Source organism: Lygodium microphyllum, chromosome 21 (genome assembly GCF_053477565.2).
Source record: "Lygodium microphyllum isolate KBCC chromosome 21, Lygodium_microphyllum_v1.1.10, whole genome shotgun sequence".
Classification (NCBI taxonomy): domain Eukaryota; kingdom Viridiplantae; phylum Streptophyta; class Polypodiopsida; order Schizaeales; family Lygodiaceae; genus Lygodium; species Lygodium microphyllum.
This window is the reverse complement of record NC_141155.1, coordinates 402,268-420,538: the sequence shown is the minus strand read 5'-3', so window position 1 is coordinate 420,538 and position 18,271 is coordinate 402,268. Positions and strand designations below refer to the sequence as shown.

At 44.0% G+C, this 18,271-nt stretch overlaps 2 protein-coding genes, 1 long non-coding RNA gene and 1 pseudogene across 3 annotated transcripts; 3 read left to right on the top strand and 1 right to left on the bottom strand.

Moving 5' to 3' along the window:
• Positions 1-1,244: 1,244 nt before the first annotated feature.
• On the top strand, positions 1,245-2,072 carry LOC148017686 (uncharacterized). Its single transcript, XR_015687686.1, has 2 exons — positions 1,245-1,621; positions 1,901-2,072. It is a non-coding gene; the product is annotated as an uncharacterized LOC148017686 (long non-coding RNA).
• A 3,533-nt stretch (positions 2,073-5,605) lies between these two features.
• LOC148017685 (P-loop containing nucleoside triphosphate hydrolases superfamily protein) lies at positions 5,606-6,898 on the top strand (the record flags this gene model as incomplete). The annotated part of the gene is made up of 1 exon (XM_087662335.1): positions 5,606-6,898. A coding segment is annotated over one exon (681 nt), but the record flags the coding sequence as incomplete, so codon positions are not given.
• On the top strand, positions 6,676-8,246 carry LOC148017684 (ESCRT-related protein CHMP1B-like; annotated as a pseudogene).
• A 3,856-nt stretch (positions 8,247-12,102) lies between these two features.
• LOC148017683 (uncharacterized) lies at positions 12,103-12,573 on the bottom strand. Its single transcript, XM_087662332.1, has one exon. It carries the CDS (start codon positions 12,571-12,573, stop codon positions 12,103-12,105), a length of 471 nt encoding a protein of 156 aa, XP_087518458.1.
• Positions 12,574-18,271: the final 5,698 nt, after the last annotated feature.

The window sequence follows — 18,271 nt, the reverse complement described above, 5'->3', positions numbered from 1 at the left end:
TCACAGATCTCAAAACGACAAGTAGGTGGCTGGAGGGCGCCTACAGTGGTACCCTGTGCCAACTCCAAAGTAGAAGCCATGTCGTCTGGAGAAATCTGAACTGTGATGCTGAAGCTCTTGAGAAAGTGAAAGCTAGGAAGCTATGAGCACCGAGTTAGGAACCCAAAACTCTTCTTCATCTCAAACACTAAATCACTACAAGCTGCAAAAAATAAAAAGAATAAGAGAGCTAAAGGAAAACCTAATCAGAGTGCGCATAAGCATCCAAGAGGGGATCAGAGGCTTAGTGCAAACACCCTGAGGAGGTTTTAAAAAATATTATTATTAATACTAATAGTAATACTGCTACTAATAATAATAATAAGATAAATGTGTCTGTGTGTGTTTTTGTGAGCGTGTGTGAGAGAGTGTGGCGAGGCAAAGTGGAAAGAAGTGTGTGTGTGTGTGTGTGTGTGAGTGAATGTATGCGTGAAGCAGCTGGGCAGCGGGTGGGTAAAGTAACTACAGCTGGGGAGCGGCCTGCTATCGAATAGCTGGTGGGCTAGGCGGAGCAAGTGGTGCAGGCAGAGTCGAGGCCCAACATGCAGAGCAGGCGGAGGCAAGCGGAGCGGAGCAGGCAGTGGTGAGGCGAATAGGCAAAGGCGAGGCAGAGCAGGTAGATGTTCGAGCAGCACGTGAGGGTAGAGGAAGGGAGCGGCGCGCGAAGGAAGAGCCGAGCAGCAGGCGTAGATTACGGTTTCGAGCACGAGCATGCAAAAACTCGACAGCAACGTTCGTCTCTCTCTCTCTCTCTCTCTAATTTTGGGGGAAAGATGCAACTGTATAACTAGGTATAAGAGAGCTCACTGAGTGCCAAAGACTGGCCTCCTCAGAGAGTATACCAAACTGAGTAGCCTATGTAAAGAGTGGCTACGAAGTGTCAGGTGGCCTGTGAGATGAGTGAAGAATAAACCATCTCGGTGGAGTGTAGTCCGAGCTGATATCCCCCCCACTGAAGCTGAAAAAGAGACCTGAAATCCCCCAAGTCCTGAGGAAAGTTGTGCGTCTGCTCCGCGTATGGTGCAAGGATCCTCAGGACAAGGCAAATGGATCGCGGCAAGTTGCAAGCATACGACACGCGGTCGGCGGCCCGTGGGCTTTTACAACTAATAAAAAGGACAAGACATCATTCTCTTTCTTCTAGTGGAGTCTGCACTAGTACTTTGGATCACGGCAAGGATAGCACACCATTCTTAGAAAAAGAAAAAGAAAAAAGACACCATTATCTTTCTTCTACTCTCCACAAGACACCATTCGACATGTCTCCATCTTCCTTTATAAGAACACACACAGGCATCGTCGCTCTCCACCATCACCCTCTTTTAGACACCTAATAGCCTCAGTAGCCATCATGAAGTTCTACTTAGCTATCCTCACCATCGTCGCTCTGCTATCTGCCGCAGAGGCCTGCAAGTGCGGTGGCAACTTCCCGGCCACCGCTGCCTGCTGCAAGAACGTCGGAGGAGCCGTTTCCGGCAAGGACTGCCCCGCCAACCAGATCAGCGAGAGGCTCAGCAACTTCGCCCGATGCTGCCACTATCTGGGTTCTAAGTCCGACTGCCGCTGCCCCATCGGTTGTTAGGTAATTCATAGGGTAAGGAGAAAGGCAAAGTGTGCGAAGAGAAGCACGGAAAGGCTCTAAGAATTTTAGCATTAGACGTTTTATTTGATTTTCTGTTTGTGTTTTTGGAATGGGAGGACCATGCGAAAGTGATGTTACTTTCTTTTAGATGTTACCATGGTCAGCAAAGTTTTTTTTGGGTTGTCTAATAGATTTAGAGCATTCATCTATATGACCAAGAGCTATCCCATTTTATGGTGACTTTAGGTAAGGAATCTCATCAAGTTATGTTGTTGTCAGGTATTGTAGCATGGCGGGAACTACTTGTGGATGAGTAGCCAGGCCATGCGGCATCAGCACATCCCTCCCCCCACATCGCCTTCCCCTTTCCTTTCCTAAATCTATGTACCATGTGGCATCAGCACATGCCTCCCCCCTATCGCTTTCCCAATAAAATAAATCCTTTTGTCAAGGAGTTAGTAATGTACTTCTCTCTCTCTCTCTCTCTCTCTCTCTCTCTCTCTCGTTTCTTGTTTAGCAATGGCTACTTGTTGCCCAAGGGGGCTAGCTTAGTTGGAAGAGGGTTGGGCTTGCATCACCAAGGTGGTGGGTTCAACCACCATAGTCTGCGTAGTCACTTCAACAGTGGCAACCAAATCTATGTTCCTTGAAAAGTTTTGAATAGTTGTTTGTTCATAAGATTCAATAAGTGATCTCCTCCTCCCTCCCAATGTTTCCCTCTGTGTTGTTTGAGGGTTGCAAATTCTCTCGGCCTTTGAGAAAGATAGTGTCAACTCTGACCTCATTTTCTAGCCTTTCCTTGCCCCTTTGAAGTTAACAAGAGAGAGAGTCTACTCCTCCCCCAAAGCTCTAGTACTCCTCTTGATTCTTTTAGCATTCACAACTTTAAAAATCAACTTCGAGGAGGAGGGTTTTATGCAGTTCAATAGTCATTGTTTTTAATTCATTTCTTAAAATTTTAGCAAAGATTTCTTTTAGTAAAGAGTTTTATTCTTCCATTGAATATCAAAATTCCTTGAGGTGAATTGCAACTGTAAGGATAATTAATTTCTTTTCATGCATTAAACTTTACCTTACCATGTGGACAAGTACTCCAAAGTTGAAATATATCCAAGCTTTAAGGTCAATGCTATATTTTGTGATTAAACCTTAGGGTCCAATTAATTATCGTTTTCCCTATTATGCACAAATCAAGCATTCCTTTACGATGTGAACATAATACCAACCATATTGTGATTACAAGGAATCAAAGCAACATAACTAATTATGAATGTGATTGACCAAAGCATTATGTATCAACATGTAATGTAACCAACATGAGTATAAGAGGTACATCATTTGGTAAGATGCAAGGTTCTTCATGCAACAGGGCTACCACCATCACTTATAGCTACAAACTATTAGACTAGGCTAATCCATACATGAAGCAAATCCAACATTGTAGAGTTGAATGGACAACATATCATTTGCTAAGATATAAGGTTCTTCATGCAACAGGGCTACCACCATCACTTAGTTACAAACTATTAGACTAGGTTAATCCATACATGAACCAAATCCAAAATTGTAGAGTTATATGGATAACATGCAAGTTCTTTCACACAAGAGCAAAGCCAACATCACATAGCCATGGAGCGTACATGCAAGCCCTTCCATACATGGATCAAATTCAAGAAAAAGCAATAGTACAAGCTATTAAAAGAACCCTTACTTTGTCCCACACATAAGAAGTGTTTTTCACTTCAACCCATGCATAAAGGGGGACTTGTTGTATCCAATACATTTACGGCAAAAATATAAACCTACTTCCACTAAGTCTAAAGGCAAGACATGGATCAAATTCAAGAAAAAGCAATAGAATAGGCTATTGCAGAAAAAAAGGAAGGGAAGGCTTTCTAGGCTCCATACTTATAACAACAAGAAAAAAAAACCATACTTCTTCCCACACATAAGAAGGATGAGCATTCCAGTTCAAGCAATCATAAAGAGAGAATGGAAAGAGTGTGTGTGGCCCAAAGCATGCTATCAATGACAAGTGAGACAGGCAACATCCTTGTCAACTTTGGATGTGAGGAAGGGAAAGATCATGGCCAAGCATTTTTGGGGAGGTTATGCACTTTTGTTCTTCTCTATGTGTGTGTATGTATGTACGTACGTATACATATGTACGTACGTATACATACACATATATACATTATTTATATGTATATGTGTGTGTGTGTGTGTGTGTGTGTGAATACACATACACACGCACATATATATATATATATACATATATACATATATTGTTTAAGGCTATCCATAGTCAACCTATCATGTGCTGATGTCACTAGCCAAGAAGAGTGGACACCATCACCTCATCATAGTGTAGTGACCTTAGAAGACAACTTGACTACAAGTCAATACCAGAGGGGACCATGGACTAGAAACATACGGAGGATAACCTGGCTTGTCAAGCCAATCATACCAAACGGTGCACTATCACTAATCTCTTACTGTGTGTACTCTACTAGGCAATCTAACTACAACTAACTATTGTGATCTCTAGGGGTAACGAAACTCTACCTCAACTATCCTACTAACTCACACAGTGGTCTAGGCTAGCTCTCTATGCCAAGAATCACTCAAGTCTTGTCGAATCATCCTAAAGCGTATCTGCTATGCCAAATACTAAAAATCAGATCTAGCAAGCAAACGGACTCGGAATCGATCCAAACTTGAATCAGATGATCGCTAGACTCTAGGGAACACAACCATATGGTCAAATCCTAGACAGCACTTTTGTAGGTCAATCAAATAGCCTCGGAACACCTGCGCGTATGTGTTTGTGCAGGTCACAAAAAGTGACGACTCTCACTACACCCCTAATCTCCTAGTTGAGTAGACTCCAGTGGTGGTGTCGAATCTGGAAACTGACTTCTCTACAGCCAGATATGACTACCTGACGCTCTAGGTGGGTCTACGCTCATAGGCACGTGCACACACCACAAAAATATGCACGACCACGATCAAATAGTAGCTAATCAGTATTAGAACATACCTATAAAGCATCACTACAAAATAATAATGAGAACGCACGCAACAAGCTCAAGAAGATTTGCTTGAAAAGCTCTCTTAGCGCTTTACTTAGTCTCTTGACTGCTGGTCCTTACAAATGAGCTAGGAGTTCACTTAAGTACTCCCACTCACTCATAATCACTGAGTCATCATGGCTTACAACTTGGAAGCCTCATCTGACCCCATTACATCATTGTTTATACAATTGATGACTCTTTTATACATTGATTTATGGGATTATGGGAATTTTTTGGGACTTCGGATTGTTGGACTTTTGAGCTCCAACACTCTCTCGCACCTAGTCAATGTCCGTCCTCGGACATGCTGGTAATGTCCTTGGAAAGCTTTTGGTTCGGTACTTTGTTGGGCATGCACACTATCTTGATTCAGTAGTTTATTCTTGAGGTGCTCGGTAGAAGAACAAGACTTCCTCGTTTAAATGTGTGTTTACCCACATTAGCTTGATTGTCTTGAGGTTGTCTTGAACTTAGCAGCACTTGTTGATGGAGACTGTTTTAAGAATATGTACCTCCTTTTTGGGAAGTAACTTTCTATTTTCTTTAACTTTTAGCTTGTAATACTTTTGACCATGTAACTCTGTTGTGTAGAAGAGGTGTGATGAAGCCTTAAATTTAAACCTTGTAGCTCTTTATCAGCTGAAATATGTATCAACAGTCATGTGTATGACTTCGTTGAACTTCATGTTCCTATTGCTAATTTTGTCTGTTTCAATTTCTAGCTTTGATATTCTTGAAGTATCTTTAGTCTACTGGTGATTCCCCTTTTGTATCCCTGTTGGACCTTGAAGATTCGCCAGTTGTCTTTGATGATTCGTGTGCTCTATTCTGGCATTGCGCCTTTACTCTTTGAACTGAGCTTCGAGCAAATTTTCTATTTTTACTTTTATAATATACTAAATAAAATAAAAATGCAAAACAACTCTATATTAACTCTAAAACAAATTATTTTTGGCACAAGAAGCAAACCGGTGCAGTGGTAGTCATTGAGGATATTGATTGCTCTGTGCAGTTAGGTGATCGTACAGTTGAAGATGATCGTGGTTCAAGTGCAGGCAAGGCAAGTGATGGTAAAACCAGGCTTACTTGCCCTGGGCTCCTCAATTTTACTGATGGGCTATGGTCATGCTGTGGCGAGGAACACATACTTATTTTCACTACCAATTTCAAGGACAAGTTTGATCCTGCCCTTCTTCGGCCAAATCGCATGGACATGCACATCTTGCTGTCTTATTGGACCTTTCCAGCTCTCAAGAAGCTGGTGAGCACTTATTTAGGCATTGAAGATCACCCAATGTTTCCTACACTTGAGGCTGCCATGTCAAGGATCCCTCACAAAATCTCTCCAGCATACATGGCCGAGATGCTGATCAGCAATCAAAGCAACCATGATGCAGCATTCAAGAAAATTATGGCTGCATTGGAGACAAATGCATTAGGTCACTTAGATGTCAATTGCGCTGATGGTAAAGTAGCTGTCAATGGATTTGACAAAATGTCATCTGGGACTTTGCTTGAGAGTCCAAAGATGCGGCGGAAAAAGCGGTTTTTCCTCTTCATGGCTGTTGTCAGAGGCAAGCATGCAGACTAGTGCAGCCGAGGGTAGAGTGTCTGTTCTCTCTAGATGAGACTACACATGAGATGGCAATGCTTACAAAGTATAAGTTCCTCTCAGATGTTGAAGGTGATAAAGCTCAACTTGAGAGGTTGTATAAAGCTTGCAGAGGAATTCCATGGCAAAGTGGAAGACCAACACCCTCTCCAGAGCAGCCTGTGGCAGCCTGTGGAGCATCATGCATCGGTTCTGTCTCCTGTTACACCAGAATGGTTGCCACAAATTCCTCCTGCTATCATATCTGAAGGACAATCTTTTTTACAGTCTTTAGCTCAGATTCGTGGTAGCATGCATTGCAACTAAGAAAACCCAGAAAGTAGCAGGGTCCATGATGAAATTATGTAATACACAAACACTGAGCCAATCTCCATGGGAAACACAGAGAAGTTGCTCGACCAGATCATGGAGCTCAAATTCACATCCAGAACCTTGCAGAGACAGGCCCGCAAGGCGAAAAAGATGAGAAAAGTGAGAAGCTCAAGGTGAAGAAGGCCATTGAGAAGGGCAATGCGGACGGTGCTCGCATCTATGCAGAGAATGCCATCCGCAAGCGTACAAAGAAGCTCAACTACCTGTGCCTTGCATCGCGCCTTAATGACGTGGTCTCGCGCCTCGATACACAGGCCAAGATGAACACCATCACCAAATCCATGGCATACATTGTCAAATCGCTCGATACGGCCCTGGCGAGCAACAGTCTGCAGAAAATGTTAGAAACCATGGACAATTTCGAGAAGCAGTTTGTTAATATGGAGGTGCAGGCCGAGTTTGTTGAGACCGCCCTGGCTGGAAGCACATCACTGTCCACCCCTGAGGATGAGGTCAATTCATTGATGCAGCAGGTTGCTGATGACTACGATCTCGAGATTTCTGTTGGCCTTCCACAGCCGTCTAGTAGTGCACCTGTTCCTATGAAGGAGGCTCCAGAGGAAGACGATCTGAGCAAGCGGTTAGCAGAGCTTAGCCGACTTCACAAGGAAGATATTTCGACAGAGAACGATGGCCCTCAACTCTTTAAACAGAGAATGATGGCCCTCAACGGAAGATATTTCGACAAAGAATGATGGCCCTCAACTCTTTAAACAGAGAATGATGGCCCTCAACGGAAGATATTTTGACAGAGAATGATGGCCCTCAACTCTTCAAACAGAGAATGATGGCTCTCAACTCTTTAAACAGCCTACAGTCGCACCACCACAGATGGAAGCCTCCAAGGATCCGTCCATACTCAACAATGCCATCGGAAGCAGGCTCAATATGAAAAATGAGGTACGATTCTTGACCTTTTGTCTCCACGTTTGCTCAATATGAAGTTGCTGGTATAGGTCTGCCATGGAAGCTTGAAAGAGAGCTCGAGAAGAGGAAAGAAAAGGCCTCTCTTCAAAAGTAACCCTGACTTAAGCCTTCCCTAATTGCTGTTACCACTTTTTTAACAAAATACCTTCAAAATTGGCGTGAGCTTGCAAAAGGAGCTGCCATCTTTGTCTGTTTGCCATGGTCTGTGTGGTCTTCAAGAAAGCTGCCATGTCTAGTACTTCTTGACTGCTGTGGTTCTTCAATGTTGTACCTGTGCATAGTAAGGTTCCTGAAACTGACAAGGAACTAAATGTAAAGAAGGAGAAAGAAAGGAAGGATCTGAAAACTAAGCTCTGATACCACTTGTCAGAGAGAGAACTAGGGAGAGAGAAAGAGGAGAGAGAAGACTGCAAAAGAGAGAGAAAGACTGCAAGAAGAGAGAGAAGAAGAGTGATGAGGAGAGAGAAAGACTAGATTTAGAGAGAGAAAGACAGGAAAGAAGGGGAAGCCATAGAAGCTGTGAGCAAGAAGGGAGAGAAAGTTTGTAATTGTATTAATGTGTCAAAAAAGTTCTGTAAAATTACATATCCTCTCCTTTTATACCAATGTCAGTGTGACATGGCATAATATCAATATTATTTACACTAATTCCTTATTCTCAGCTTCTTACAAGCACATTTCGTGTGTGCATAGACTATAGATCTCTAAACAAGATCACAGTCAAGAATCGATTCCCAATTCCCCGAATTGATGATATTCTTGACAAGTTTTAAGGAGCATGCATCTTCAGTTTCATCGACTTGAAGAGCGGCTATCATCAAATATGCATTGCTCCTTAGGATGTGCATTAGACCTCATTTAGAACAACCTTCAGGTTGTATGAGTCCTTAGTGATGCCTTTTGGTCTCACTAATGCACCAACGACATTCAATAGAATGATGGATCAAAATTTTCATCCATATAGAAGATTTACGGGTGTATTCTTTGATGACATCCTAGTCTTCTCAGAAATAGAAGAGCAGCATTATGAACATTTAGCAACAGTTTTTGCAGAATTACGTAAACATAAGCTATTTGTGAATGCTAAGAAAAGTGAATTCTTTTTAAAAGAAATTCACTACTTGGGCCATATAGTGTCTCACAACGAAGTGAGAATGGATCTCGAGAAGATTCAAGCAATAGTAGAATGGCCTATGCTAGCTACAGTCCACGACGTCTGAAGTTTTCTTGGACTATGCTCCTATTATAATGGCTTTGTCTGAGGCTTTGCCGCCATAGCTAGGCCACTTCATGATTTGACTAACAAGAGGGTACCATTTCATTGGGGCCCTAGTCAGAAAGAAGCTTTTGAAAAGCTTAAGTATCTTCTTAGTCATGGACCTATCCTCATAGTCCCCGATCTTTGCAAGCCTTTTGAGGTTCATTGCGATGCATCCGGTGACTGTGTAGAAGCAGTCTTGAACCAAGAGGGCCACGGCGTTGCTTATGAAAGCCAGTGCCTCAAAGAAGCAGAGCTACATGTTTCCATTTATGAGAAGGAGCTTATGGCAATTATCCATGCTCTCTCTATTTGGAAACATTACTTGTTAGGGGCTGATTTTGTTATTAAGACAGATCATAAAAGCCTCCGATGCCTTGAGCATCACAAAATTCTTGGAATTCACGGGAAATATATTCACCACCATTATCAGACCTCAAGCACTTAAGCTTATTGCCCGTCTGATTCTCAACCATGGCCATGAATTTTTGGAATGTTTTAAGCACATCGTCCTTTTCCCTAATAGGATATACCCACACCTTTTGTGTAGCATCGTCAATAAATGTGACAAAATATGCCACTCCACCTAACGAAATAACAGGCATGGATCCACACTCATCACTGTGAACAAGATATAAACAGTTTGCTTTGTATAAACCACGTCATGAGTGTGACTTTTAGGTCTGTTTGCCAAACATACAGTGATCACATTGCTCGAAAGTAGAGTAGTCAAACACAGAAATATAGTGCAAATGAGAGATATTTTCCATTCCTTTTTTACTCATGTGTCCCAACCGGCGATGCCATAAAGAAATAGGCGGCTCCTCGGTTATGGTGACAACATGGTTATGTACACCATATACATGTAGTGGATTCCACTTTTCATCCCTCTCATGATCAGCAAATTACCCCTACGCAATTTCCATGGCTGATCACCAAACGCTGCGTGGTAACTAGCGTCATCAAGCTAACTTGTGGAAATTAAGCTCTTTGTAAGCTTTGGCACATGCCGCACATTGGTAAGTGTAAAATGCGATCCATTTGGCAAAGCAAGCTTTATGTCTCCAACACCCACTACATTACATGCATAACTGTTGCCTAAACGCACCACCCCACACCTCTTATTATCATAAGAAGTAAACCACTCCCTGTGTGGAGTAACATGAAATGATGCCCCTAAATCCACGATCCAGTCCTGCTCATATGAGCTTTCGGTGGCAACCAAAAATGACGCATTTATGGTACTGTCAAGGAGGATGTCTCCCCCACTGTCACTATCATGATGAGAAGTAGCATTCAACTCCTCATCTTTAATAGCAGCATTGTGACTAGCATCTTTGCCTTTGCCTTTACTCTTCTGTTCATGAGATCGTTGACTTCTCTTCCAAATAGTGCAGTCTTTCTTCATGTGACCCTTCTTATGGCAGTGGTAGCATTCTATATTGCTACGACCTCTTGATTTTCTTCTCTATCTTCCTTCTCTAGGCTCTTTAGATGCACTGTGAGATTTTGACCTTGACCTGCCTCTGCTTCATACATTCATGGCACTAGCATGCTTAGCTTCATCAACAGTCTTTCTATTGACCTCTTCCATAAGCAAGCTACTCTCTACCTCAGTGTATTTCAACCCTGTAACTGGAGCTAAGTTGCTAATGGATGTCTTGTAAGTATCCCATGAGTCTTGGCAACGTAACTAGCAAAAACATCGCCTTCAAGGAGTAACTGAACTTAATTTCCTGTGACTGTAGCTGACTCAAAATGGTATTAAACTCATTCAAGTGGTTCGTCATGGGTGTGGACTCCTTCTTACATAAGTCGATCAGCCGTTTTAGCCAATACACTTGACTAGCAGCACTCTTTCTGCCATGGAGATGCTCTAATGCTTGCCATAACCCATAAGCACCTATGGTATCCTTTACATTGAAGTAAATGGATTTATGAAGAGTCAATAAGATGGTAGACCTGGATAGCTCATCTAGCTCTAATCACTCCTCATCATCAAAATCTTGTGGCTTCACACCTTTTAGCCGAATTGGTTTGACCTGCTTCTTTTGGACTAGGACATTATAACACTGCTCTTTCCAATACATATAATTAGAACCATCAAGTTTTTCAATGTTAAAGAGAGTGTTTTCTGTGCTATTGGTAGATGCCATACTACTTGTAGAATGTGTGCACAATAAGATACAAGGATGAACTAATCTCTAGTGATAGTAGATGCCTCTAAGAGCTCACATAAAGTTATGGCGACTACACATAAAAAATTTGGCTAAAATTTGGCAGAATTTCTCCTGAAAGTTGGCTATATAACAACCAAAATCTCTGCTAAACACGCATCAACAGTGTTTTAACTGCCAAAAAATGCACATAAGACCTAGAAAAAATTCGACAGAGTCTCCTTTGTACGCTGAGCAAAATCTTAACCCAAAACGCTTCAAAATAACATCAACACTGTCCAAAAAATAAGCATACAAGTGTCAACAAGTATCTATGCATCAAAATTGATGCCAACTTGGCATAAAAGCACCCAAAACCATGAGATACATAGCCTATGGCGAGGCTTCGAGGATACTCCAGCCACCTGTTGTAATGCACAAGGCCTACGTAGTGTGCAACTTCCCACTTTGCATTCGTCACCCACGGTTCTCACCGTGATCCCTCGCAGTCTTTCCCCACCTTTAGCTTACAAGAAGGCACTTTGCTTAGAAAGAAAGTAGATTGCAAGAAGGCTTTGCGATTGCAAGAAATAACACTCGTATTATGTTAGCGCAAGGCCCAAGTGGAAGGAGAACACCTAGGCAATGCGAGATGAAAATGTTGGTTACAATGTTTGTGCGCTTATCCCCCCTCATACACACCCCCCACAAGGAAGCTCAATGTCCTCATTGAGCGGGAGTGGGACTTGTTGACTCAAAATTCGGGGGTCTTAATCCACTCCTAGTGAGTAGATCAGTGTCTAAACCCGCCAAGTGCCTTATCCACGGACTCGATACAAGTGTGAGATAAGGTCTTTGTTTATTTGAATAGAAAATAGACAATTCCTAGACCTAAATTTGCCTTGCCCAATGACTCGATTACAGATGTGGAGCGAAGGACTTTTGATGAAGATTCAACACTTTTATCTACCCACTTCTCACTTACAATTTGTGAGGCAGATGATCGCTCCTCGGGTAAAGGCGGATGATATAGATCAGGGTTTTCTCACTCGTAGAATTGGAGTAGAAGCTCGCGAGCATGCTCAATGACCAGTGGTTCTGCCACCCATGAAGTTTCTTTCATAGGTTGATTCTTCCATTTGATGTGAAACTCCGGGTGTTTGCCTCGGGTGTTTGCCGATGAAGCGCGTCTCTAGAATAATCTTCGGCTCGAAGGGAAGCTGAACAAGTTGTGCTGGAAGTGGTTGTTGTCGCCCAAACCAGGTATCTGCATGGAATCGCCCGAGGAGTTGAACATGGAATGCATCATGGATTAATATATTCGGTGGTAGCTGGATCTTGTAAGTGACGTCGTTGAGCCAGGTGATGACTTTGTATGGCCCATAGTACCTGTTGTTGAATTTTGGGGTGAGGTTTTTAGGTAAGTCGATGTTCTTGGAGCTGACCAGCACCAAATCGCCGGGAAAGAACTCCACATGCTTTTTCCTCTTGGCATTGTATCTCTTTGCTATGAGGAGCTTGTTGTTGCGGAGACTTTCTTGGGCCGCCAACATTCGTTGTTTCCATTTGAGCAAGAATTCCTTGGCATCTGGGTCTTCTACATACTATTTACCTGCTGCTAAGGCTAGAGGGGTGATTACTTCTTTACCTGTTGCTACCTCAAAGGGGGTGAAACCACTGGAACTGCACAAGGTAGCATTATAGTGAAACTCCAGAATGTCGAGGTACTGCACCCAATCCTTTTGATAAGCTCTGACATAACTACGGATGTAGTCTTCAATGCCTTGGTTGAGTCTCTCTGTTTGGCCATCTGTCTGAGGATGAAATGCCAAAGAGAAACAAAGCTGAGTATCCATCAACTTGAAGAGCTGCCACCACATGTTGCTGAGGAAGCAGAGATCACAATCGGATACAATAGCTAGAGGTAGCCCATGATACTTGAAGACCCTGGAAAAGAATAACTTGGCCACCTTTGGTGCAGTAACTGGCAGCTTGGTACCAATGAAGTGAGCCTATTTGGAGAGGTAGTCCACCACCACGAAGATCGCCGTGCATCCATGCAACTTAGGCAAATCTGTGATGAAATCCATACTTACCACATCCCAGGGCCGGGATGGAATCGCGGCATCTGTTGAAGTTGTCCTGTTGGCTTCATCCTTTGCGCCTTCACCATTTGACAAGTCGGGCAGGTGCGGACATATTTGGTGACATCCTCTCGCATCTTGGGCCAGTAGAAAAATCTCTTTAGGCGATCAAAGGTCCTTATCTGACCAGAATGTCCCCCAATAGGACTATCATGGCATTCCCATAATATCTGATTTCTGAGTTCATCATTCTTTGGTACATACATGGCTCCTTGGTAGTAGATGAGCCCATTCTTGACCGAATACATTCCCCATGGGGTAGTTCCTGCTTCAATCTCCTTCAGGATTTGCTGAGCTTCTTCATTTCCATCCATTTTCTCCTGCACTTGGGCCCCAAATCTGCCTTCTGCGCGACTGTGATGGCTTGAAGTTCAGCTTGTTGAATTAAAGTATCCGGCATTTTGTTGGAGCCGGTGAATGATTTCTATGTCAAATTCTGCTAAAAAGTCTTGCCATCGGGCCTGCTTCGATGATAACTTTGGCTGAGTTTGAAAGTACTTGAGAGAAATGTTGTCTGTATAGAATTTGGTTGGCTTATCTTGAACATAATGCCTCCATTTCCTCAAGCAATGTACTATTGCATACATCTCCTTCTCGTGAGTCGCCCACCTTCTCTCAGTTGGGTCCAGCTTCTTTGATTCATAACATACAGGATGCCCATCTTGCATGAGCACACCACCTATGGCATAACTTGACGCATCCGTGTGGACCTCAAAAGGGCATGAGAAATCCACCATCTTCAATACTGGGGCTTGAATTATCATGCTCTTTAGTAGCTCATAGGCTTGTTGTTCTTGCTCTGTCCACTGGAACGTGGTTGAGTTGGAGGTCAGATCTGTTAGCGGGGCAGTAATCTTGCTGTATCCCTGAATGAACCTTCGGCAGAAGACTGTAAATCCCAAAAACTCCTGCACTTGACTCACTTTGCGGGGAGCCTCCCAATTCTTCATTGCTTGTACTTTCTTAGGATCTATGGCAATGCCATTTTCTTTGACCAGATAGCCCAAAAATTCAATCTCTTGTACAACAAACTTGCATTTTTCTGGCTTGACAAATAACTGATTGTCCCGGAGTCGGGTAAAGACCTTCTCCAGGTGCTGTACATGCTCTTCCAATGTTCTGTTGTAGATAAGCACATCATCAATGTAAATAATCACAAAGTCATCCAAATAATCAATGAATATTTTATCCATGAGCTCTCAAAAAGTTGTTGGTGCATTCGTGAGTCCTTCTGGCATGACCAACCACTCATAGCTTCCATATCGGCTTTTGAAAGCCGTCTTTACTTCATCTCCTTCCGCTATTATGATTTGCTGGTACCCTGACCTTAAGTCGATTCTACTGAAGTAGCGTGCTCCTTGCAGCCAATCCAACAACTTATCTACCACTGGAATTGGGTACCTATTTCTCACTGTAGATTTGTTGAGGGCCCCGTAATCTGTACATAGGCGAAGAGACCCATCCTTTTTTTTGACAAATAGGACTGGAGCACCATAAGGTGATCTACTAGGCTGGATGTGACGTGAGGCCTCCATCTCTCCCAATTGTTTCTTTAGTTCTACTAGCTCCGTTCCTGTCATCCTATAAGCTGGCCTAGCTAGCGGTTGTACTCCCGGCAAGAGATCGATTTGGTGGTCAACACTCCTGCGAGGCGGTAACCCTGAAGGCAGCTTGTCGGGCATGACATCTTGGAACTTGTCTAGGACTTCTCGGACCCTGTCATTTCCTATTGTCCAGATGATCTATTGAATCACTGGTTCCTCTTCAATGAGCCTCATCATGCACAACCTCAACTGCCCCCCTGTGCTTCAGTTATTTCTCTAGTTGTTTGGCAGTAATCTCCATGGGACCTTGGGCTTCCACTTGTGCTTTTTGGGTAGTTTCCATGGCCTGATCCGCCACTGCTTCCATCTCCTTTGCTCTTTCTGATTGTTCTTCTTCTGGTTGCTCTTTTGTTGGTGCTTTCTGCATCCATACCTTTGTGGGGCTATCTTTCTCTTGGCTGCTTACATTCTCCACTTTGGTCACCACCAATCTAGCATCCACTGCATTTCCGGCCGGTGACTTGTTGTGGCCTTTGCATTTTGTGCGAAAATATGGCATCCATACCATTGACTGAGGGGCTTGCAAGTATATTTTATTCTTCCTCATGCCCAATATCTGCACGACATGGTTATCTATCCAATCCATGCCTAGGATGCCTTCAAAATCATCCATAGGGACCACTATAAAATCCAGGCTTGCCTGCCATTGCCCAATTTGAATTGGGACCCCTTTTGCTAACTCGCAGTACTTGTACTTCCCTTGTACAAACGATAACTGCAACCCTTCTACCCTCATTGGCTTCACTCCTAGCTAGGCTGCTACTTGAGGTGCTATGAAATTATGTGTGGCCCCTGTGTCCACCATCATTGTCTGGGGGTGGTTCCCCAACTTGGCTTGAACAAACATATTGCATATGCTGGGAATGAAGGTTGGTATAGTGGCTGGAGGCTTGGCCCCCACTGCCCCTGCCTTTGTCTTAGGTTCCCACTCCTTCTCTTCATCTTCTACCTCCATTATTTGAATTGTTGACCTCGACCCCTCTGCGTCTACTTGAGCATAGGCAAATCTTGAGCCACTCGATGAAGCTGCCCCTCTCGAGCAATCCCTTGCGAAGTGCGGTCCTATGCATGAGTGACAAGACAAAGGGCCTCCTCTTCCTTGCCCAGTTCTACCCCCTCCTTCATATCCTCCTCTATTTGAGTTATTCCCTCGGCCAATCCCTAACGTGGTTGTCCTGGAACTGGCAAAACTGTTGGCTGGGGTTGTCTCCGACTGAGTCTCAATATACTCCATTCAGAGGGGTTGCTTGCCACTCCATCCACTATTTCCCTGCGTGTTGTTTTGGTATGATCCTTGATTTTGTCAGTTTCCCCATGTTGAGTTGGACTGAGCGGTGTTGCCTCCTTGCGAAGACCCACGACCCGTCCCTCCTTGTCTGCCATCATAATCTGTGAGCCTTTCAGCCATTGCCATGGCCTCCAACACACTTCCTGGCTCCTGCTTTTCTATTTCTCTTTGAGCCCATGGCTACATTTCCATATAAAAAACCATGTAGTTTGGTGGTTACATCCATGTCGGGTAGCTGTAGCATTAGAGACCTATACTTTTGTACATAGTCTCTCATTCGACCCGCATTCTGCCTCAGATTTCTCCATTCATCTCTGACCTTAAATGGTTTATTCTTTGGCTCAAAATATTCCTTCATGCTCCTCTGCAACTCCTTCCATGTATGTTTTCTGCCAAACTGCTCTTCCTCATACATCAGCCACTTTCAGGCATCACCCTCTAGCGGCTATGCCGCCACCAATCCTCTTCTTTTGCTTGACACTTTGAGTAACTTCATGTAGCCATCCACCTCTCATATCCATTGGTTTAGGCTCACTGAGTCCCTCTCACCCTTGTATTTTTCTGGTGCTTGAGGCTTGTATTTTCCCATTTCATCGGATGAGGAGCCATCCCATTCTTTCTTTTCTTTCCTTCAGTGCCTTCGATGAATCTCCCCATCATTGTCTGTCTTGGCTTGAGCCTTCCCCAGTGCTTTGGGTAGCATGGTAGCCAGCAAGTCTTTCATCATTTCTCGCATGGCATCCATTGGGTCGAGCTCCTGCCGTGGCTCCTCTTCTTCGTGCATAGCAGCATCTATCTCATTCTCATCCTCTATTGCATATCCTTCCCCAATCATGAATTGAGGTCTACTTGCCCCAATTTCGAGGGCCACCGAGATTTTATCTCGGTCATCTCAAATCCCACTCTTGTTCTTGTTGCGTCCACCCATGTTGATGAAACACAACTTTGCTTCCCTTTCTAAAATTGGCCCACGCCTGTTGAAGGACTAGCCCTCGCGTGAGTTGAGCTCTGATACCAAGTGTAACGCATAAAGCATGCGTAGCGTGCAACCTCCCACTTTGCGTTCGTCACCCACAGTTCTCACGGTGATCCCCCGCGGTATTTCCCCACCTTTAGCTTACAAGAAGGCACTTTGCTTAGAAAGAAAGTAGATTGCAAGAAGGCTTTGCAATTGCAAGAAATAACACTCGTGTTATGTTGACGCAAGGCCCGGGTGGAGGGGGAACACCCTGGCAATGCGAGATGAAAATGTTGGTTACAATGTTTGTGCGCTTATCCCCCCTCATACCTGTATTCACCAGCGATACCTCATACATCCAAGAGTACCCCAGCTACAAAGGGAAACCTCACTCACGACCCTCAAACAGTGGCTCAGGAAAAGCAAAACGATCACTGCTAGCCCAGTCTCAGAAAGGGCCTCCAGACCGAATCTCAGACACGGCCAGGCACTGCCAACAGCCATAAAATGGCTCCACAAAAATCCATACCACGGCAGTATCCACATGGCATGTGCATCAGTGAGACCAATGCTCATGGAGAGCATACCACAGTACAAAACAATCTGCTACAAATTGCTCTCAACTACCAATGTGCTTTTTTGTGTCGGTACGTGAGTGTGGTTTTCAACAAAAGGAGTGTGAAAATGTGTCTTATGCACACCAAAAGACATGTATTTACACCCTCTTTTCTTGTCCCTGCACCTGTAGCCTGTGGTCGGAAAAGTAGAAGAAAATCGATGCCTGCTCGGATTTCTGGTCAGAAGAGGGCACGTCCCTGCAAACACTTCGAATTGCTTTCTCTCTCCTCTCTCTGGTGGAGAGGGGAGGGTTGAGGAAGTAGCAAAGTACTTGCCAGTGAACCAAGATTTTAGTGATCGCACACTGACTCGAGAGGCCTCAATTCGAAATTCAACAGCCCTCTTCGATATGCCAATAGAGCCACCTAGAGGAGATGTGCTCACTTCTGAACGGCTCGATCACTTTCTCTCTCCTCTCTCTAGTGGAGAGGGGAGGAGTTGTCGGGCTTGGGATTGTAGACCCTCACGCTGCTCTCAAACAGGGCTCGGAGTATGCCGCCTTGCAAGCTCCTACTCGGATTGCAATTGGAGAGACCAACCTCCTACTCTCGAAATTCACAAGAGGGTCCAGCCACCTGAGAGGTTTTCTCTCTCCTCTCTCTAGTGGAGAGAGCAAGAGTGCCTCCTGAAATTGAGTCT

Coding starts and splice junctions, on each gene's coding strand:
- LOC148017683 (XM_087662332.1), bottom strand. CDS start 12,573: ATGTTGGCGGCCCAAGAAAGTCTCCGCAACAACAAGCTCCTCATAGCA.